Genomic DNA, 20348 nt, shown 5'->3' with positions numbered 1-20348 from the left:
CTCCTCTTCGATCTGAATAATTACACATGCTCATCACCACTGGCATTGTCTCTTTGATTATCAGTGTTAGGATCAGGTCATATTTGTCAAGGTGGAGTGGTGAAAATGAGTGACGTTATCAAGGAGCTAATTCAAAGGTACTCTGTCTTTGACATGCCTGCCAAGTTGTGCCTCTTTGTGGGTAGACCATCTGACTCCCTCAGACAAACACTCAAATACTTTGTATGCCAAAGGTAGATTCGAGAATCTACCTTCTTTTTGCCCCTTATTCTAACTCGCCGGGAGAAATTCCCATGGCATGGAGATTTCTCTGAAAACTGTCATGCCGCTTAAGTAAAAGGCAACGTAGTAGACCGGACAAACGCTCGTCTGGCTGGCCTTCGAGTCAGGAAACCTGGCACTCGGCTCTTCCCTCTGAGATATGGTAAGTCACACGACCTGATCCTCTGCACCTTGATCTGCTTTCTTAGACTGTAAGTCATGGGCATTGATGTCTGTTTGCATTAGTAAGAGAAGTTTCCACCAATGGAATCATAGCTTGGAAGCCTGCACCTACTGCCTTATTTGTAGTAAGTGGAAAAAAGAAGCATTTATTGCAGCAGACATACGTGAATATGTAGGTATGTATGCAAATAGGCACCTAGCAAATGAAAAGATGTGTACCCACTTGGTCCTCCTCTAGTTGGGACTTTGTCTCTTAGCATCGCCCAAATACGGAAAAGCATTAAACGCCATTCAAAACCAATGGAAATGTCAACACACTGAAAGACTCTATTAGCAATGCAAATATCGAGTTGCCTGCATTTTTAATATTTTCCCTGTTATAATAAACACAAACCAAAGTCTATCCTCTTTAAAGGTGCAGAGCCTTGAGTTTTTTGGGGTTTTTTAAAATTCAGGATGACTTCATAAGTGTCCCAACTTTGTCCTGAAGGCAAATCCTTGCCTTGTAGTTTACCTAGGCTTTTTCTGACCAATGTCAACTTTTCAAAAAATATTTTGATAACTACATCTCAGTAGAATTGGTTTTCCATTGTAATCCTTTGTATTTTCTTGTAAGCCTTTAAAAGTATGATTCTGAGAAAAGGCCCTAGGCTTCCTCAGCATGACTGCCTCCAAAGGAGGCTGTGACCTGCTGTTACTGATATTTTATCACCCTTCCCTCTGATAAGCTTCTTGGTTTTTATCAGTTACAGTGTAATCCTACCCCAAGTTCTGGTTATCAGAGCTCCATTCTTTTGAGGCACAAGTGAATGATACAAATCTCTGCCTTCTGACTTGACAGTCTAAGGAAAGCCCAACAGTAAGTATTCCTCCCTTCCAGTGAGAATATTTTTAAGGAAAGCGAAATTTTGTCATCTCAAGTCATGACAGGGGCAGATCAGAGGCATGAAAAATGTCACAGGCCACTATCAGGAGCAACAGTTTTGAATCAAAGGCAAAAATCCAATAAACAAAACCCACCACCATGAACGAAAGTCCAAGAAGGCATTTTGTTTTGTTCTGAAGTAATATAGTTCACTTCTCTGGTTGGCCTAGACAGGAAATTGTCATAATCATTTATCATCATCTATCTATCCCTGCTCTGAACCCCGAGAACTTGACCTCACGGAATTGGCTTGTACAAGTTACAGACATCAAATTAGGATGGCACTGGATCTACATTTTAAACTCTGTACTTTGATTTTCTGCCATCATTTTAAAATATGCATGATCAATGACCAAGTAGTGCAGCAGATCTTACCTTAAATGTGGAGGGAGGGGTGTGGTGAATAGCTTATCTTCTCTTTTGGTGCCTCCTCATCCAAAAGATGAAAATGGAGATCAAATGGTGGCATCCCAACCTAACCTTCCAGATAGTGTTGGAGCAATGGTGGAGTCATAGAAACGTTCTGCAGGTGTGGGGAAATAATGCCACACTTTACAGAACTTTCCATACGGTGCATCTAGCTCCCTCCCTTCATTACCTATTCCTCGTCATCTCCCATCTGGATGCTTTCATTTTAATTGTTAGAAAAGTTCTCTCTGCAGAGAATTCATCCCCACGTCGCATTTGCCGTTTGCTGTTTCAGGTGCTGTGCACCTGTTTCGTCTGTGTTCCTCTCGCCCCTGTAAACAATCTAATTCTCTCTTGTCAAATGATTAATTTAAGTGGTAGGAAATCTTTTTTCTCTCCTAATGAAATGTGAGTTAAAAAAAAAATAATATCTGAAAAGGTGGATTCCGTGGGGTCCCATTTCCTTCTATTCAATTTGGGATCAAGAAAAGGGATCAAGGGTACCAAGAGCCCCACAAATGTGTACTTCATCTTCCTTTAAAGAGCCAAAATTCATTGTAAAAACAACTTGTAAGGCCTTCCAAAATTCATATCCTTCTGTTCCAGGTAAGCGTCGTACCAGAGTTAAGTTATCCAACAACCAGGTGGAACAACGGTTTCTAAATTACCCCCATGGTTCTAATTGGCACCCCTTTAGCAACAGTCACAAGGGTGTAATGGACCCTGGAGTTCTGGGGGCTACCTCAAGTCAAATTCTGAAATAGCTGGAGAAAGGGGACAGTGTGGCTGAAATTGGACATGACTGCGCACAATCCACATATCAAATGTCAACTCGAAACTAAACTAAAATCCAAACCATCTAAAATGTTGGGTTCAAAACAAAAGGTTTTGTGTCTTGAGACCACAAAATGACAAAAGCGGTCACATGTTTAATGTACAACGTAGTGGGAAAAACCAGCAAACTGTAAATCGGAAGATTCGGGAGAAAATTTTGCTCTTAACATTTATCGGCAAGACATTTAATGTGTCCAAGCCTCTGTTTCTTTATCTGTCAAGGGGGTCCAGTGTCTGTGTATCATAAGCTTTGTACACAGAACACAGGAGACAGTAACTCTTTCAGAGATAGGTCTAGTCCAGCTCACTCATTTGAGAGATGAGGAAAATACCCCTCCTTTACCACCCCCTCCCACGCACACAAACACTATAACTATTAGAAGTAAAATTCAAACTCAGTGTTCATGAAAGGGCTTTATACGTTCAGTGCCAATCTCTCATATGAGCTTCAGTCCCACATTACCAACTGCCTACTGGGTATTTCAAATGACCTGTATTAGAGACATTAAAAACTCAACACATCCAAAAGAGAACACTGTATATACTCCAGATATCAGATCAGTTGCTTAATCTGCTGCTTTTTACCTTCACAAAAGCTCTCCTATCTTATGCCCCGTCTCTCCTTCCACAGCCACCTCCTACTTCAACTGCTCACTTGATTAAGGTTGAGTTTTCCTCACCGTTGCCTAGTTAAGCCTGGAAGTCCAGACGAGGAACTTTGCTTTGGGAGGCTAAGAAGGTGTCTGAGAATGGGATTTAGACTTCTGGACCCCAGCTTGAAAGAAAGGAATGGCATATTCTTGGCAAGTGATGAGGTACACCTAACAAAGGCTGGTAAGAATGTACTCGCCAGGGGTCTTGCAAAACTAATTAAAAGGGCTTTAAACGAAAAAGAACAGGGGTGGGAGGAGAGGAGAGAGCCTATGTACACATGCACACGCTATTCAGTTAGACACCATAAAGAGTAACTGCAAAGGAGGAAAAAGAATAGACCCAGAAGTTCACAGGAGACAACTCCTAAGGAAGAAATTGCTAGTTAAACCACAGCTAAAACCTCCATCTATAAATAATGACAATTTAGGCAAAAAGCAAGAACTTGGAGTCCTAATGCAAGGAGGCAAATTTGAACTCACAACTATCACTGAGACCTTGGAGGATGTAAAACTCACAAATGTAACAGGGTACACTTTAAACAAGAAACATGGCTGGAGAATTGGGAGTGTGAAGGCATTATATAACATGAAGGTATGATTGAGTGGTGAGCACGGTGGAGATTGCTTGGATTTGAATCTATGGAAGCAAAAGATGGGTGTAAAATTGTGCCACTGGCTTATCACAGTAGAGTTGAGTCCCACCGTTCAGAATGAACAGGCAAGAAAAGCCAAGGATGACAGAAAGGAGCCATTGGCTTTATTTCTTTTGGCTCTTTTAGGAGAGTAAGGACAATCAAAGAAGGAATGGAAGTTGCACCTTGGGTCAGATAGGATGATGACACACAACAGAGATGAAATGGAGCTGGCTGCTCAATTCCTCTTCTGCTTCCTACACCAAAGACCATGATGAAAGCAAATGAACAAAAGAGTGGCGGGAAAGACTTGATGGCCATAGAGAGATGTTAGGAACACAACTAATAGTCTGTGATGCCTCCCGGTCATCTGGTTTGGATGAGCACCATCAACTGGTAGTGCGAGAAGAGGCCGACCTAGCAATATTTCAAAGATTGTAGAAATTGAAGAGGTACTAGATGATTAGAGAAGGACAAAGTTAAGAGTTAGGTTCCCTCCCCCCAAAAAAGGGGGGAAAGAAGGAAGTTTGCAAACTATTGGTTGGTGAGTTTTGCTTTGCTTTCTGGAAACATTTCAATCATCACTGAGGAAAGGGTTAGGGAACACCAAGTAGAAAAGACAGTTTGATCATTAAAAGTTGCTGTGGCTTCATCACAGACAGACCAAACCTGTTTCCTTTTCCAAAAGGGGAACCAAGCCAGCAAAAGAGGGGAATTTTGGAGGTGACCCCAATGTTAGGAAAGCATTTCATAAACTATCTCATGCTACTCTTGTGAGAATACGGAGAGGTATAGATTGGAATGAGAGTGCTATTACATGGATTAAGAAGTGACTAAATGGGGGCACTCATTACTGGTTCCATGTCAATGAAGTATAGTGCCCCAGTGATCTGTGCTTAGTCCTGTGCTGTTTTGACGTTTGTATCAATGCTTTGGACAAAGGCCTCGATGGAATGTCCGTGACATCCACAGATGACAGTGAGGTGGATGGCTTCACTACCACAAGCTGACGGAATTAGGACCTGGAAAGATTCTGCCTGGCAAGAGCCTTAGGCTGAATCTATGAAGATGAAATTCAACAAGGGTAAATGATAAGTCTTCTACTTGGGTTAAGAAAGTCAACTTCAAAAGTACAAGCTGGAGGAAGACACAGCTGATCTGAAAAAGATCAGGGAATAGCCCAGAAATTCAAGATGACTACAGTGTAATATTAGGTTGCATTAAGAGAGGCCTGACTTCCAGACAGGATGTGAAAAGCCAAAAAGGCAACCAAGTCAATGAAGGCCCTTGAGTTTATATCTCATGAAGACTAGTTAAAAGACATTTAGTCTGAAAAAGAATGTGATGTAAGGGACAAGACAGGATCGTTGTCTTCAAGTTCTAGAAGGGCTATAACAAGGAGGAAATGTAGGCTTGGTGTCGAGAGGGGCACTAACAATGAGTTAGAATGGGCTGCCGTGGGACACGGGAGGTTGGCAAGGGTGGGATCCCCATCCTTGGGGTATACTTTTGTGAGGATCGGCTTTATGCCTACATGGGATGAGATGGGTAGGTTGAATTCCCTCTCCTCTGTAACAAGCCACATCCAGCACCCTCTGCTTGTCGTGCTATCCAGCTCCAAAAGAGGTCAAAAACAGCTGCTTTCCCTGCTCGTTCCCACCATCAAATACCACGGAAAACCACAAACTGACACCTTGAGATGGCTTACTGGATGTGGTAGCCAAAATGGCTGTCCTCTAAGCCTCCAGCAGACATAGACTATTTACCCAATGGACCCAGACTCCATTGCTGATGGGAAACTCCCTAGATTGGGAGGTCTGTCACCCTGATTGTCACACAGTTTTACAGGGGCTATTCTTGCAAGGTGTACCCTAACCATACCTCCCGGAATTTTCTCATTGTCTGAAAATGTCAAGGTACCAACAAAACTGGTGTTTTTATAGCTTGCAGAGCTATAAATCATTTTTAAAATCATGATGATATTACTCAAAGCAGATGTGAAAACAGATGTTTGCCACAGTCGTATAAACTGCTTACTTGTCATACTTAATAAATGTTGATACTCCTACTTCTACTATATTCCCTTTTAATAACTAAAACTGTATTTGAGGAGAATATCTTTTGTCTTAATAAACAAAATAGAACTGGTGCAACTTGGCATAGGAAATGCCATTTGCAGAAAAGCTTTTCACTCTGTCCATAATAACCTAAGGCTCAACATGCTACCCTGTATATTAACGTCCTCACTAGGATGTAAAGATGGGACCGACCTATTTGATTGAAATGGGCAAACTATGCTGTTCCACAGCAAGAGATCTTGAAATGCCAGTACACACCACTGGGCAGCTTATTAAAATCAGCTGCCATATGTCAGTCCTAGGGCTCCAGCTGATTGTTCCTAAGAGTCACCTATGAGTACCTTAGAAAACAGTCCAAATCCTAGATTTAACACCCCCCCCCCGCCTCATATATCCACGGTGAGGAAGCCTGCGTCTCCTTGACATCCTGAGATCACCTCCAGAAAAACTGCTTTGACAGTCAGACTATCCATGGCTAGGTATAAAACAAGTGTTCTCAGAAAACACAATTTCTTGAGGTCATAGATGCAGTTACAACCTGAACTCAAATCGGATTGCCTCTTTGAGTACAGGCAATCCAATTTGAGTTCAGGATGTAACTTTGCATTCCCTTATAGGTCATTCCCTTACAATGAATCGAATGCAAGCATTTAATATACTCCACCTAGAATGAGAGACAGATGACCACTCAGAAATAAATCATTTGCATCTTGGAGCCCCATCAGGTGTATAGCCTTTCAAGGTCTGGCTGAAAAAAAGACTTAACATGTGGCAAGGAAATCAACCAAGGATCAATGAAATTAAAACCATGCATCATTCCAAATCCAACCTAAAATGCTCATCCATATCATTAGTAAGCAAGTGCAGCAAGTTGAATCCAGGGAGGACTTTCCAATTTCTGTTAACCCTTGAACTCAAGGCCAAGAATGTGTGAAGCCCAGGCACAACAGCTATCCTAAGGAGAGGGAAGAGTTGCCTGTGCTGATGTGCCAAAAGGCCATCAAATCAGCTTGGGAGATGGTAACAGAGCACTTGGAAGCTGACGTTCTTTAGCCTGGAATCAGGGCTCTCTGAGGTGACCCTGGCCTTTGAGGTGTGGAGAGATTTCCCTTTGTTCACCAGTCTGAGGATCAGGGGTGGATTTGGATTCGGCTACCATGGCAGGAATGGTGTGTGGTTGGTAATCACACATCTCTGAAGGGGGCACGGGACAGGGCACCGAAAGCAAAAGTGCTCACAAAAGCAGGAGCAAGGCCAAGAGCATTTGCCAAAGGTTTCCATGGAAAGACTTGATGGATGTATTTGCTTAGTGACCTTTAAACACAACCACAGAGGAAAAACCAGAATTTGCATTCCCAAGAACTTCCCTATTTTAGGTACCAATCTCAGTGTCTTTGTACACGTAAACAAGATCAACATCATATAGCATCCATTAAATAAGTAGTAGGCCCCAAAGTCCCATATGTTCCTACTTACAAAAAGGTGAGCCTTTTTGGCTTGAGGACAGAGGGATTTCAGGCTTCCTCTGTCTAATTCATAAGCTAAGAAATACAAGTTATTTTCATCAACACATTAAGGCCAGGCCCAAGATTGGCCTAAAGCTAAAAGGGCTCTTCATTAGCGGTCACAAAACTGAAAATGTAATGCTGTGCAGAGCATTGACTGAGAGTATAGAGATGTATATACCACAAAGAAAGGCAAGGTCTTACCTTTCTCCTTCTGGTGCTTTTTTGGATTTGATCCATTATCTTGATCAGTGAACTCTCCCTCTCTATTGGCAGTCATCAGAGCTACGGAGAAGAGAGAGGGCTAAGTGATACTGGAAAAAAAATGAAACTGAAAGACAAAGGAAACTCACAAACGATTAAAGGATTCTCTTTGTATTAGCATGGTATTTAGTGTTCCATTTCATTCCAAGATAATTCTACTCAACAAGCATTCATTATTAAATGCCTACTGGGTGTGAAAGAGTCAACGTGGTATAGAGAAACCAGAGGAATCCGTCACCTCCGGCCCACCCCGACTGTGAATTGGAGGGAACTGCATTGTAGAATTGCGTAAGGGTACTATATATATATATATATATATATATATATATATATATATACACACACATAAATCATGCATGTACATAATACATTTCTATCATAAGTGTGATATTTTCTTTTTTTCATTTAGTTTCACCTCAAACTTAACTTTAAATAAAATGGGCATGGTCCACACAACTGCAGGTCTCTATTATGTACAGATTGTGCTTTTTCCTAAATATATACTAATTCAGTGGGTAACTTTCAAAGTTTTCCTATTTGTCAATGATTTCTTCTGAAGATACCTCATTGAATAGCTTTTCTTTCCTTTCTTTTCCTATTTTGTTTCCTCACTCCCCCAGCTCCTATGGGGAACAAACAAACAAATATACAATGTCAGGCAAAACAATTCCCGCATTGGTCGTGTCTAAAAATGAATGTCTTATTTGCTCAATCTATTTTCTAGAAGTCCTTTTGAAAAGTGAGCTATTTTAAACTCTGGCTCTATTAAATGCTAACCTACACTCCAATTAACTTTATAAATAACTCAGTGGACATGAGATATATCCAGATTTATGGTCAACAAGTGAAACACTTATGTTGTTGAATAAACACTGAACATTTGGGGGGGGAATAAAAAGAACTGTGATTTTAAGGTATCTTCTTTTATTGTTCTCCATTTAGTTGAAATGTCCCTTTTCTCCAGTTAGAAGTTTCATAGATAATTGAATCTAGTACTTTGATTTAAAAGTCTAAGAAATCCCTTCTGTCATTTCTCTCAAATGTTTGTTTAAACAAGTGGGAAATCCATCCTGAGTTTTCCTCTATAACTATACTTCAAGTATATTTATAGGAGATATTAGATCTGGGGTCTGATTAGAGACAGAGAAGAAAATGCCTCATTTGCTCTCTGGGCACTCAGAGTTCTTCTTGGACAGTCAGTCTCTAACAGATAGCCAATGAGATAATCCTATGCTTGATTTCAGATTCAGAGACTACCAGAACCTTGGGCTATATTTCCAGTTCTGAGGATCCGGCTTTTTATCCTATCCACACCCTTAGGGGAGGCTGGTGGGGTTACAGCCATGAACCACAGAGATACTAAGGGCCTTTGCAAGGGTCAGACTCGCCCCCTTCATCTCATTGGTGGCAATCCCCGAGAGGCCTTAAACACTTGAAGAGGTGAGCCCAGTGAGCACTCATACCTGCCTTTTAGAGTTCACTGGGAAGCAGATTTATCTGTTTTAGTAGGGGGTGGGGGAGCAAAAATCCTGTACCAATTGAGAGAGTGGATGTGCTTTCCCCAAAGATCTCAAGTACTAGGATTTGTACCAGAGGTCCTTTTCCCTTTCCCATGGTGGGATAATAAAGGCATAGTCCCTTCTGAGGGTAAGGCATTGGGTGACAATCCTTCCCAGCTCTATTGTTCTCCAAGTCTTATATGTGAAATGGTATTTTGCTAGTCCAGCAGCTCAGTGCATCTCCAGATGGTAAGCAATTTACTTCCCACACCTGGGCAGGTTCAGGCAGCCTGAGAGCAGGAATAAGGGAAGGAAAAAGCCCATAGAGAAGCAGTTTAGCCGTGCTCCTCATATGAGATACAGACCATGGAGGGAGAATCCCAATGGCAATAACAAAACTAGCTGTGGCGGGATGATTCATTTAGGAACTAGGAGAGAAGCTACCACATTTGTAGCCACTCATACAAATCTGCATTACTCCCATTGGCTCACTTTCTGGTCATCGGCTCCTTAAGATGCCGATTTTCTACTTCTGTTGTGTGGCAGGGCATTGAATGTAACTAGCATCTGCCATGCCTATACTAAAAGATTAAAGAATACAGATGTCTCCACAACCCTCACCCCATCATCGGCCTATTTTCAAGGAGAATGTTGAGGTGGGTATTGGGGGACAAGGAGGAAGAGATACTCACCAAATCTCTCTGGGGTGCGGTCCATCTGAGAAGGAGAGCTGGACATGCTGCTGCTGTGATGAGAAGATTCAAGGCTGACAGGGCGAAGGCCCTCATCCAAAGAAGGAGCAGGGGAAGGGCTCTCCTGAATCCTCTCCTTTAAACCAAAAGAGAAACCATTTCTGCATGAGGGCACAAAGAGGAATGTTCAAGCAAGCTTCTGAAGGACCGAGTTAAGTAAGACACTTGGAACCACCAGTACCTTTGTCGGCCTGACCTTTCCGAGCTCCGTGTCTACAGGTGAGAAACGCTTGGCCTTTGTGGCATACACTTATGTGAGGCAGACTACCATTCCTGCACATGAATTTGTGTATGAGTGTGTCAAGCAGATTTTGTAATCGTCATAAATCAGAAAGCTTTCTATCTGTGTGCTATACATTCAGAGTGGATGTTAATCTTGTAGGTTTCTACCAGTTTAAGAGGGTCTCTTTAACTCTAAGGAGTGACTAAGTAAAAATGGATTTTTCCCTGATGTGAAGATGTGCTTGGATAGGTCCAGAACCTACAACGATTTCTGGTCCGAGGTGGTAACTTCTGCATAAAAAAGATGAAGGATGGTCCAGAAGGAAGGAACTTGGCCCGCCCATCCAATATCAGGGACTGATTTTTGGACCTAAGACATTACGAACTATGCCTGGGTATCTATCACAAGGGTTCAAAGATTTACTAGATACAGGCTAGGGCAGGTCCTAACAATGAGACGAGCACAAAACTGAAGGTGAAACATGGGCCAAAAGGAGACAAAACGAACCCTTTTCGTAAATGACATGGTGGCATAATAACAACAAATATTTATATAGTGCCTTCTACTCCCTGGGCACTGTGCTGAGCGTTATAATTATCTCATTTGGTCCTCACAACCCTGGGAAGTGTTAGGATTATCCCCATTCTATGTGTGAGGAAGCTGAGGTAAACAGAGTAAATAACTTGCCCAAAGTCACAAAGCCAGTAGTAAATGGTAAGGGTCGACTCACACCCACATCTTCCCAATTCCGGTACTGGCGCTCTACCTACTGTGCCACCTAGGTTAACGGTAAGCGTACTTGGAAAACTCCAGAGTCCGTGAAGAAAGTAATTGAGACAATTAATGCCTATAGCAAAGTTGACTAAAAAAAGGCTATAAAAATAACTTCAGCATATACTAAAAAAAGGAAGAAATGATAAAAGAGAAATTCCATTCAAAATAAATACTAAATATATCAAACAGCTAGGAGTTAACCTGCCAAGACACACACACACACAACGATTCATATAAAGCTAACTACAAAACACTCCTGACAGAAATAAAGGGAGACAAATAATTGGAGAGATTGCTTGGCCTTTTTCACATTAATTTTTCAAAGGCTGCACAAACAATTTGGAAATCCCCTGGGAAGAGTGTATTTGTCTGATGTAGATGCATAATATTGAAAAGCTGATATTTTATACATATAGCCACCATTTTGCCAATAATACTTCCTCATCATACCCATGTACGTATTTCTTATATATCTTTTAAGTCTCAATTAGTATGTTCTATAATTGTCTGGCATTTAATTAACACAATAACTTTAATGAAATCCATAGAGTCAATGAATAGAAATAGTTATAGCTCTGTAAGCTGATTAAATAGCAGCTGATCATTTTATCCAGTTTCTTGTATTTTAAGAGGGATGCAGTTACTATTGGGCCCCCATTAGAGGGTTTTATGATCTCTGCTCTTTACTTTGAAAATTCCAACCAATATGTAGTACTAATTCCATCTAATTGTGAGGAAATAAAGGTCAAAAGAAGGGGGGGGGGGGAAGAATAGGCAGGAAGCCTGGGATGACTTACAAAGCCAAACCTTGCCAGGTCACTGGTTTCCTTAAAAATTTATTTTTTTACTTTCTTTAAAAAATTATTTCTTCAATTGAACAGTTCAAAAAACCTACTTTCTGTCACTTGTCTCCTGAGTCGTCATGTATACCGGGGGCTGGGGTGTATACAGATATATTCCAGAAGGCCTTCGGTGGCTCTGGGCCAAAACTGAAGCATAAAGTATCAAACATTCATCATTCAGTTCTGAATTTAAAAAATCAGAAATTTGCTGGGAAAATGTGTGATTTACTGAACTGCATTTCTGTACCGTGTCAATTTAAATGGATGGGCTGGGACACGGCTTGCCAGCAGTTTGCTAAAAAGCAGAAGTGAACCAACTACATTACACATTCAGTAATATATGCCACCCTTTGATGGAAAATATTGGAATGATTCAGAAGTTGATGATGTGGAAAAGGAAAGAGCTCCAGCTGACAAGATCAGCTTTTGCTCATTCTGCCTGATGTTTGATCAGATCTCCAATCTAAATAAAGTTGTAGGAAAGACTGAGTCCCTGAGTCAAAAACAGTGCTCAGAGTAATGCAAATGGGTCATGATGCCAGAATATGATGATTCCAGAACTCTGGAATCTTGAAATGACTGAATAATCTCAAAATACATTATTTATTCTGAAATCTGCCCTCTGCCATTTTCAACAGCCCATTCTCACGTGACGTGATGAACTAACTTTGGCAAAACAATTGACGGTGTGATTAGGAGTGACGGCCAGATTTTCAGTGGAGCATTTCTTTCTGTATGATGGTTTTGCATCCAACATTTTCCCAATTTCATAGGGCTCCAGCTTCTCTTAGAGCTAGAGCATCTTCTCAACATGCAAACTGCTTTCACCAAAGCCAGTCTCATCACTGACTGAGAAACTGCCTATTTCCAAGCAGCCTTGTGGCTCAGTGAGGCTGAGCTTCTCTAAACATAATGTAGAGGCTCACGGCCAGCTTCTTCCTTGCAAGTAAACAGATCCATTTTTCAGTCCTATAATCAGTATGCATCTAGTTAGCTACTTAACAGCAATGTGCCTCGCTTCATTAGGTAGCTACTGTGGTGGCTCAGCCTAGTTAAAATTTCACAGCAAGTTAATCTGTTTTATTACAAATGAGAACACAAGTGATAATATCCTCACCATTTGCCAAACACAGGGTTAACAGTATTTGTAACAAATCAATGAGGCCATTGAAATAGGAAAATTACAAATGAACCCCCCCCCAATTTTTTACACATTGATGACTTCATTTGTCATTTATAAATTTTACAATCCCGTTCGTGTTAATATCCTTGAGGTTGGTAGGGCTTTTTTTTTTTTTTTTAATCTCTGCATTAAAGAGCTCACTGTTCTATCCAAAGCAACTCAGCCCAGTTTCCCACAGATGTGCTTAGAGGAGAAGGGCAGAGCTATTCCAAAACATATCTTCCCTGTTATCCGTCCCTATCATCTTTTCCCTGTGACTCTTAAAAGTAATTTCTGAGCTGAGAGTTTGCCATTGATCTAAAAGTGCATTTATTAAAAAAAAGATTTTGAAAGTTTGAAATCTTACAGGTTTGTCTGTGTATTCTATCTTGTCTTGCATCTTTCTAGTGATGTGACCACAGATGTTCATAAAAAATGCTGGGGATTAAATCCCTTTGAAGAACTATCAGTTTTGGACCACATACGTGACTACAAAGCTCAGTGTTGTGAAATTTTCATCCCATTCTCTTTCTAAGCTGCTGGAACTGAAGTCATCAATTCTGCCCGTTTTGAAGTATGTCTTTGCATTCACTCCATATATTCTTTTTCAGCAGGGTACACACAAAGCCCTAAAATGGCAGTATGAGGTACATGACAGAATTGTACATATGTGTACAGTCATTTTAATAACTGCTTAAATGTCGATTTCTTGACTCTGCTATGATGTGATATTGATTCTTATCAAACATTTAGTGGGCAAGATGACAGATCGCTTATCTTTTTTTTTTCTTTTATTTAATTTGAATTCAACTGCTACAATAATTCTTCCCAAATGTTAATCTATTAATGAGTTCCTAAAGGATTTAATGGCATTTCACTGCTGATGAGTTCATTTTGGAAGTTTGTCTGAATGCTAGATATTTTATTCATACATTTATCTTGATATTTCATATTTAATTGATGGGCTCCTTCTGTGCTGTCACCAGGGCTCTGTAGAAGCAAAGCGGCTTGGAATTCAACAAACCTTGATAATAAAACTAGTGACAGGCAGAAAGGATCTTTGCTGGCCTTTATTTGCTCCTGGGCAGAAATCGAAGGCTAAAATTGGCAGCACTGCAAACAGCCAAAAGCGGTGCTATAATAGCAACAGTATCTAATGTTAAGAACCATTCCCTGGTACATAACCAGTGAGAAAATAGGAGAAATCTATAAAAGACCAGATGGAAACGTGCTTCTGACCACTAATAGTAAGAGAAGCACACGTTGTAACTCCTCAGATCATGCAGATTGCCAAAGATGAAAAAAAAAAAATCAAGGGCACACTGAGTGTTAGATGAGCTATTAGAAGACATGCGTATTTTTGGTGGACTCATGGAATGATCCAACCACTCTGGGTTTCATTTCAAAATAAGGGAAAAGCAGTTAAACTGCCTATATACTACCCTTGCACCCAGCAACCCCCTTAACAAACCCATCCAAGCAAGGAATCCCAAGACAAAGGATGACTATATACCAAAATATTCCTGGTATCACTCTTTCCAGTATCAAAGAATTGGACACAAGGTGTGTCAATGTGGACTGATGGGGAAATGGTTGAAATTGTTATCTGTGAATATAAAACATTATTACAATGTAAGGTCAGAAATGATTGATATTAAAAAATCATATAGATGAAAATAATTGCACAAATGGATGTAGAATGGGAAAACATTTTTACAGTCAAAGGTTCTGATAAAGGACTCATTTCCAAAATATATAGAGAATTGACTCTAATTTATAAAAAATCAAGCCATTCTCCAATTGATAAATGGTCAAAGGATATGAACAGACAATTTTCAGATGATGAAATTAAAACTATTACTACTCATATGAAAGAGTGTTCCAAATCACTATTGATCAGAGAAATGCAAATTAAGACAACTCTGAGATACCACTATACACCTGTCAGATTGGCCAGAATGACAGGGAAAGATAATGCAGAATGTTGGAGGGGATGTGGGAAAACAGGGACACTGATACATTGTTGGTGGAATTGTGAATACATCCAGCCATTCTGGAGAGCAATTTGGAACTATGCCCAAAAAGTTATCAAACTGTGCATACCCTTTGATCCAGCAGTGTCTCTACTGGGCTTATACCCCAAAGAGATACTAAAAAAGGGAAAGGGACCTGTATGTGCCAAAATGTTTGTGGCAGCCCTGTTTGTAGTGGCCAGAAGCTGGAAAATGAATGGATGCCCATCAATTGGAGAATGGTTGAGTAAATTGTGGTATATGAATGTTATGGAATATTACTGTTCTGTAAGAAATGACCAACAGGACGAATATAGAGAGGATTGGCGAGACTTACATGAACTGATGCTGAGCGAAATGAGCAGAACCAGGAAATCATTATATACCTCAATAGCGATACTGTATGAGGATGTATTCTGATGGAACTGGATTTCTTCAACAAAGACAAGATCCAACTGAGTTTCAATTGATCAAGGATGGACAGAAGCAGCTACACCCAAAGAAAGAACACTAGGAAATGAATGTAAACTGCTTGCATTTTTGTTTTTCTTCCCAGGTTATTTATACCTTTTAAATCCAATTCTCCTTGAGCAACAAGAAAACTGTTCGGTTCTGCACACATATATTATATTCAAGATCCACTGCAATCTATTTAACATGTATAGGACTGCTTGCCATCTTTGGGGAGAGGGCGGAGGGAGGGAGGGGAAAAATCGGAACAGGAGTGAGTGCAAAGGATAATGTTGTAAAAAACTACCCTGGCATAGGTTCTGTCAATAAAAAGTTATTTAAAAAAAATAAATAAAAATAAAAATAAATCTGTTTAAAAAAAAAAAAACAAATGGATGTAGAAATAAGTAAAATTGTAAAAGGAGGAATGGACCAGGTTATAAATACTGTGTTTTAAAAGCCAAGCAGAGAATTTTTTGGTATTTGGTCCTGTTTAGAGGAAATCAAAGGGAAAACAATCCCTTTAGAAGCATTACACAGAATTTTAAATTTCTGCTTAAGGTTCCCAAACACCCCAAACCAAAAAAGGTTGTTTAAATAAAAACAAAAGGCAAAACTTTGCTGATCAGTTAACCAAAGACAATCTTTTGAGAAATTTTAAGAAAGAAACTAATGTTTAAAAGGCTCCTCATCTCATCCAAAGTTGGGGAACCACTGCTTTATCCAATATTAAGTGACAGAGAGATGTCCTTTCCAAGGAGCGTGTCAACCCTACCCTAGCAAATGATGCCCATAAATACAGTTTAAGAATGACATCTGATTGGTGATTGTTCCAATTCCATCAGTAGAGATGGGGGGCAGTCTCGGTTGGTAAGGTAGCAATGAGTTCCATCATATCTCCTGTATTCATCTTGCTTTGAGGAAAGAGAACGAATGCCAACGAATGGGAGGACATCAACAGAGTTAAACAGAAAAACGTGTGGTTCCAAAACTGTTATGGGCTTAGATCTTTGTCATGCAACCTCCCCCCCAAAAAAAAGACATGCTGCCCCCAATTCATCTTAAATGAATGTTTTATTAGATAATCATGGTCTTGTATTTTTCCAAAAGCCCTTATGAGAAGATTCAACTAACGATTTTTTTTCAATGAATTTGAATGATCACAAAACCTCCTCTCTGTGTGTTGACTAATTTTGAATACCAGATGTTCCCATGCTAATGCTGCTGCCTTGTGACCATTTCCTATCAATTCATTAATTGCCAGCTGCTCGGCCAAACAAAAACCACAGCTAATCAGATGGCATTGGGAAAAAGCCAAAGAACAGCTTCCCACTTTGGTCTTTCTAAATTAGTAATCAGAGGGAAGAGCATGGCAGCTTTCATCCTGACATTACAAAATTGCCCACGATCGAATAAACAATATGAAAATAACTACCAGGGACTATGCCGTCACGTGGTGGGGGTACCCTTAGCTCACTCTGCCCTTTCATAATGCCACGTTGGTGACATAATCAAAGGCAAATGGTATTCTGTAGGCCCAACACTGATTGCAACATTAGATTCACTTCTTGTAGTTACTTGAGTTATTAACTACTGATGCTAGTAGTTGCACCAGAACCCCAAGTTACTATGTGCCAGGACTAATGATATTCCCAGACTCGTTATTTGGAAAAAGCAGTGGCCTGCGATTTGTCATGTCTTTTCCACCTAATTCAATAATGCCCATTATACTTCATGTTGGAAATGCTTTCCAAATGTTAATGTCCAATTCATTGATGCAACAAGTACTTACTGAGCCTCCACTGTGTGCCTGGCATTGGAAGGGGGAGGGGGGCGCGAAGGAACATAAGACACAGTCCGTCCCTTCCCGGGATGCTTTTTGATAAAGTGCAGATGCCCATAGTCCACATTAAAGACTCAATTCAAACATCTAATGGCCATATTCAAAATACCATCAGATCATCTCCTAGATTTCAATCGGGACCTGCGCCAAGGTTTTCTGCTGGGCCAAGGGTCATCGGAACATCCTTTATGGATGCTTAAGTGTCCTCTACATGGAGGGGGCCAGTAGCCCAGTTCTGCGGTAACTGCTACTGACCCGGGCCGGCTCTATGCTGCGGTATCGGGGCTGAGTTCTTGCACGACCCCTCTGGCGCTGGCAACAACCAAACTCCCAAATCTCTTCAGGATGATGTCTTCTATCTCATTTTCATTGTTTATCTGAAACTGGGAAGGTGCTAGGAGACTACTCTTTCTAGGGACGGAGAAAGAGACAGAGACAGAGAGAAAACTGGCATGAATAACATAGCATATACAAGATTAAGACTGGGAAAATGAAGGCAACTGCAGTAGATGAGAGTTAAGACAGTGCTGAATTAAGTCAGGAAAACCCAGGCTCAAACCCACCCACCGTTGACATGGAGATAAGTCACTTAACATCTCGTTGTCTTGTAGATCGGGCCAAAAGTAAGGGGCAATGAAGACACATTGACAAAAGGATGTGTCGGCCACCTTTGGGAAGACAAGATGATCCCAATCCAGGGACCTGTCGTTCCAGGTAATCCGGCACTGCCTGTGGTATTTCCGTTCACAGGGGAAGTTCCTGGAAAACTGGCACGTTCTCTCCCTCGCACTATGTATTGTATATGCACATGTGCACACCCCTACTACCCCCCCCCCCCCCCCCCCCCGAACTGGAGGAATTCTCAAACTCATGAGATTATGGATTGCTCTTCTACCCAGCTGAGTGGAACTGTTCTGAATCTAGTGGAGCTAAGTTCTCAAATAACAGAAAAACAAATAACACAGGGTCATTTACCCAGGCTAGCCCAGATAAAGAAATCTCAGAGAATTAGATTTCCCAAGTAGCTGTAGCTGAGGGGACAAACACATGAGCAAAGTTCTCCAAAAAGTAATGGCGATCCCTGTGTTCTACTCACAGGTGGCTATGATGGCCAGCTCAATGCCTCCTACAAGAACTGTCGTTTATTAATTCCTGCCACCCAAAGGTTGTGTTCGTTAGGGAATTCCTTCCCAAACTCAGATCTATCTATTTGTTTATGGGCAAAGAAAACCTGGAACTAGCCTCTACTGTCTCCCTACTGACCATGAAAAAACAGAAAAGAAGCATCTGGGTTTGTGTCAGAGAGAAAAGAGTGCCAGGATCAGAGTCACAAAGACCTATCCTGCCTCTAAGCCCGCCTCTGACGCCAACCACTTGGGATGCCTCATTTTTACTGGTTACTATTCAGTCCTACAAAGCAAAGGCCAATAAGCCTGTGGAAGAACAACTACTCTTGTCCATCTCTAATGTGCGTTCCTCTCTCTCACAGACTAACACGATGCCTTGCACGTGAGAGGTGCTCAACGAACAGAGGCCGATTTAACTGAAAAAAAGAGAACCCAGCATTATGCACACATCATGGAGCATCTAGGTGGCATGATAGGCGGAGCCTTGGACTTAAGAGTTGGGAAGGCCTGCGTGCAAATTTCACCTCAGGTACTTACTAGCAGGGACCTATGAGAGTCCAAAGTCATCTCACATCAGTATTCTCATCTCTACAATGGTAATCATAATATCACCTGCTTCCACACACACTCTATCATCATTCTGTTTGTTTCTCTCAACACTCTGTCACTCTCTGTCATGTCTACTTCTCTGAACTCTGTCTCTCTATCTCTCCTGGCACAAACACATGTACTCTTTCTCATCAGTGTTTTTCCAACTCTCTCTCATCTCTGTTTCTATTACTCTGAACATTCTCTCTCTCTCACACACACACACACACACATTCTGTCTACCATCACGTTGTTTCTCTCAACCCTTTCTCTCTCACACACACTTACTCTCTCATCTCTGTTTCTTTCAACTTTCTCTGGCTCTTCTCTCTCACACACAGTCTTTCCTCTCTTTCTCTCACAGACACACTCTCACTTCTCTCTGCTTTTTTCAACTTTCTCTGGCCCCCTTCTCTTTCTCTTTCTCTCTCTCTCTCTCTCATCTGTATTTCCATCTCTCTCTCACACACACACATTCTCTCCTCTCCTTCTGTTTCTCTTTCTCTCAACTCTCTCTCTTTCACAGACACACTGTCTCATCTCTGCTTCTTTCAACTTTCTCTGGTTCTTCTCTATCTCTCTCTCACACTTGCTCTATATGTCATCTGTGTTACTCTCTCACACACACACATTCTCTCAGACATATTGTCTGTCATGTCTTTCTGCTTCTCTCTCACACATCTCTGCTTCTTTCAACTTTCTCTGGCCTCTCTCTCTCTCTCTGACACTTGCTCTATTTTTCATCTGTGTTTCTTTCAATTGTCTCTCCATCTGTCTCACACACACAGTCTCTCCTCTTTCTGTTTCTTTCTCATCTGTTTCCTTCAACAGCAATACTGTATGAGGATCAATTCTGCTGCAAGTGGCTATCTTCAACAATTAGAGGATTCAGTTCCAGTTGATCAGTGATGAACAAAGCCAACTATACACACACCGAAAGAACATTGGCAAATGAGTTTGGATCACAATAAAACATTTACACTTGTTGTTTCCTTGCATTTTTTGTTCACACAAAATAGAGAGAAGAGAGAGTATGTGTGAGAGCAAACAGACAGAGTAAGTCACAGAGATGAGAGACAGAGATGAAACAAAGAATGTGACAAAGTTGAAAGAAAGAGATGAGCGAATGAGAGACGGAGACAGTTGAAAGAGAGAAATGAGAGACAGAGTTGAGAGAAACAGTGATGTGTGTGTGTGTGTGTAAGAGAGAGAAAAAAGAGAAAGATAAAGACAGTGGAGAGAGAGACAGAGAGAGGTGAAAGAAACAGAAAGAGATAAGAGACAGAGCAATGAGTGTGTGTGTGAGAGATAGGATTGAAAGAAAAAGAAGCAG

At 40.9% G+C, this 20348-nt stretch overlaps 1 protein-coding gene across 4 annotated transcripts in view; it reads right to left on the bottom strand.

Annotated features, from left to right (window-relative positions):
• DACH2 (dachshund family transcription factor 2) overlaps positions 1 to 20348 on the bottom strand; it is a 426169-nt gene that overhangs the window by 56260 nt on the left and 349561 nt on the right. For all 4 annotated transcript variants that reach the window (XM_031944518.1, XM_031944515.1, XM_031944516.1 and 1 more), the window contains 2 exons: positions 9935 to 10070; positions 7684 to 7764 (listed from right to left, as the gene is read on the bottom strand). In XM_031944518.1, the coding sequence (XP_031800378.1) occupies positions 7684 to 7764; positions 9935 to 10070 (217 nt within the window). The remainder of the gene's footprint in view (positions 1 to 7683; positions 7765 to 9934; positions 10071 to 20348) is intronic.

Source organism: Sarcophilus harrisii, chromosome X (assembly GCF_902635505.1).
Source record: "Sarcophilus harrisii chromosome X, mSarHar1.11, whole genome shotgun sequence".
Classification (NCBI taxonomy): domain Eukaryota; kingdom Metazoa; phylum Chordata; class Mammalia; order Dasyuromorphia; family Dasyuridae; genus Sarcophilus; species Sarcophilus harrisii.
The sequence above is the reverse complement of the archived record's forward strand: the minus strand, read 5'-3'. Positions and strand labels throughout refer to the sequence as shown.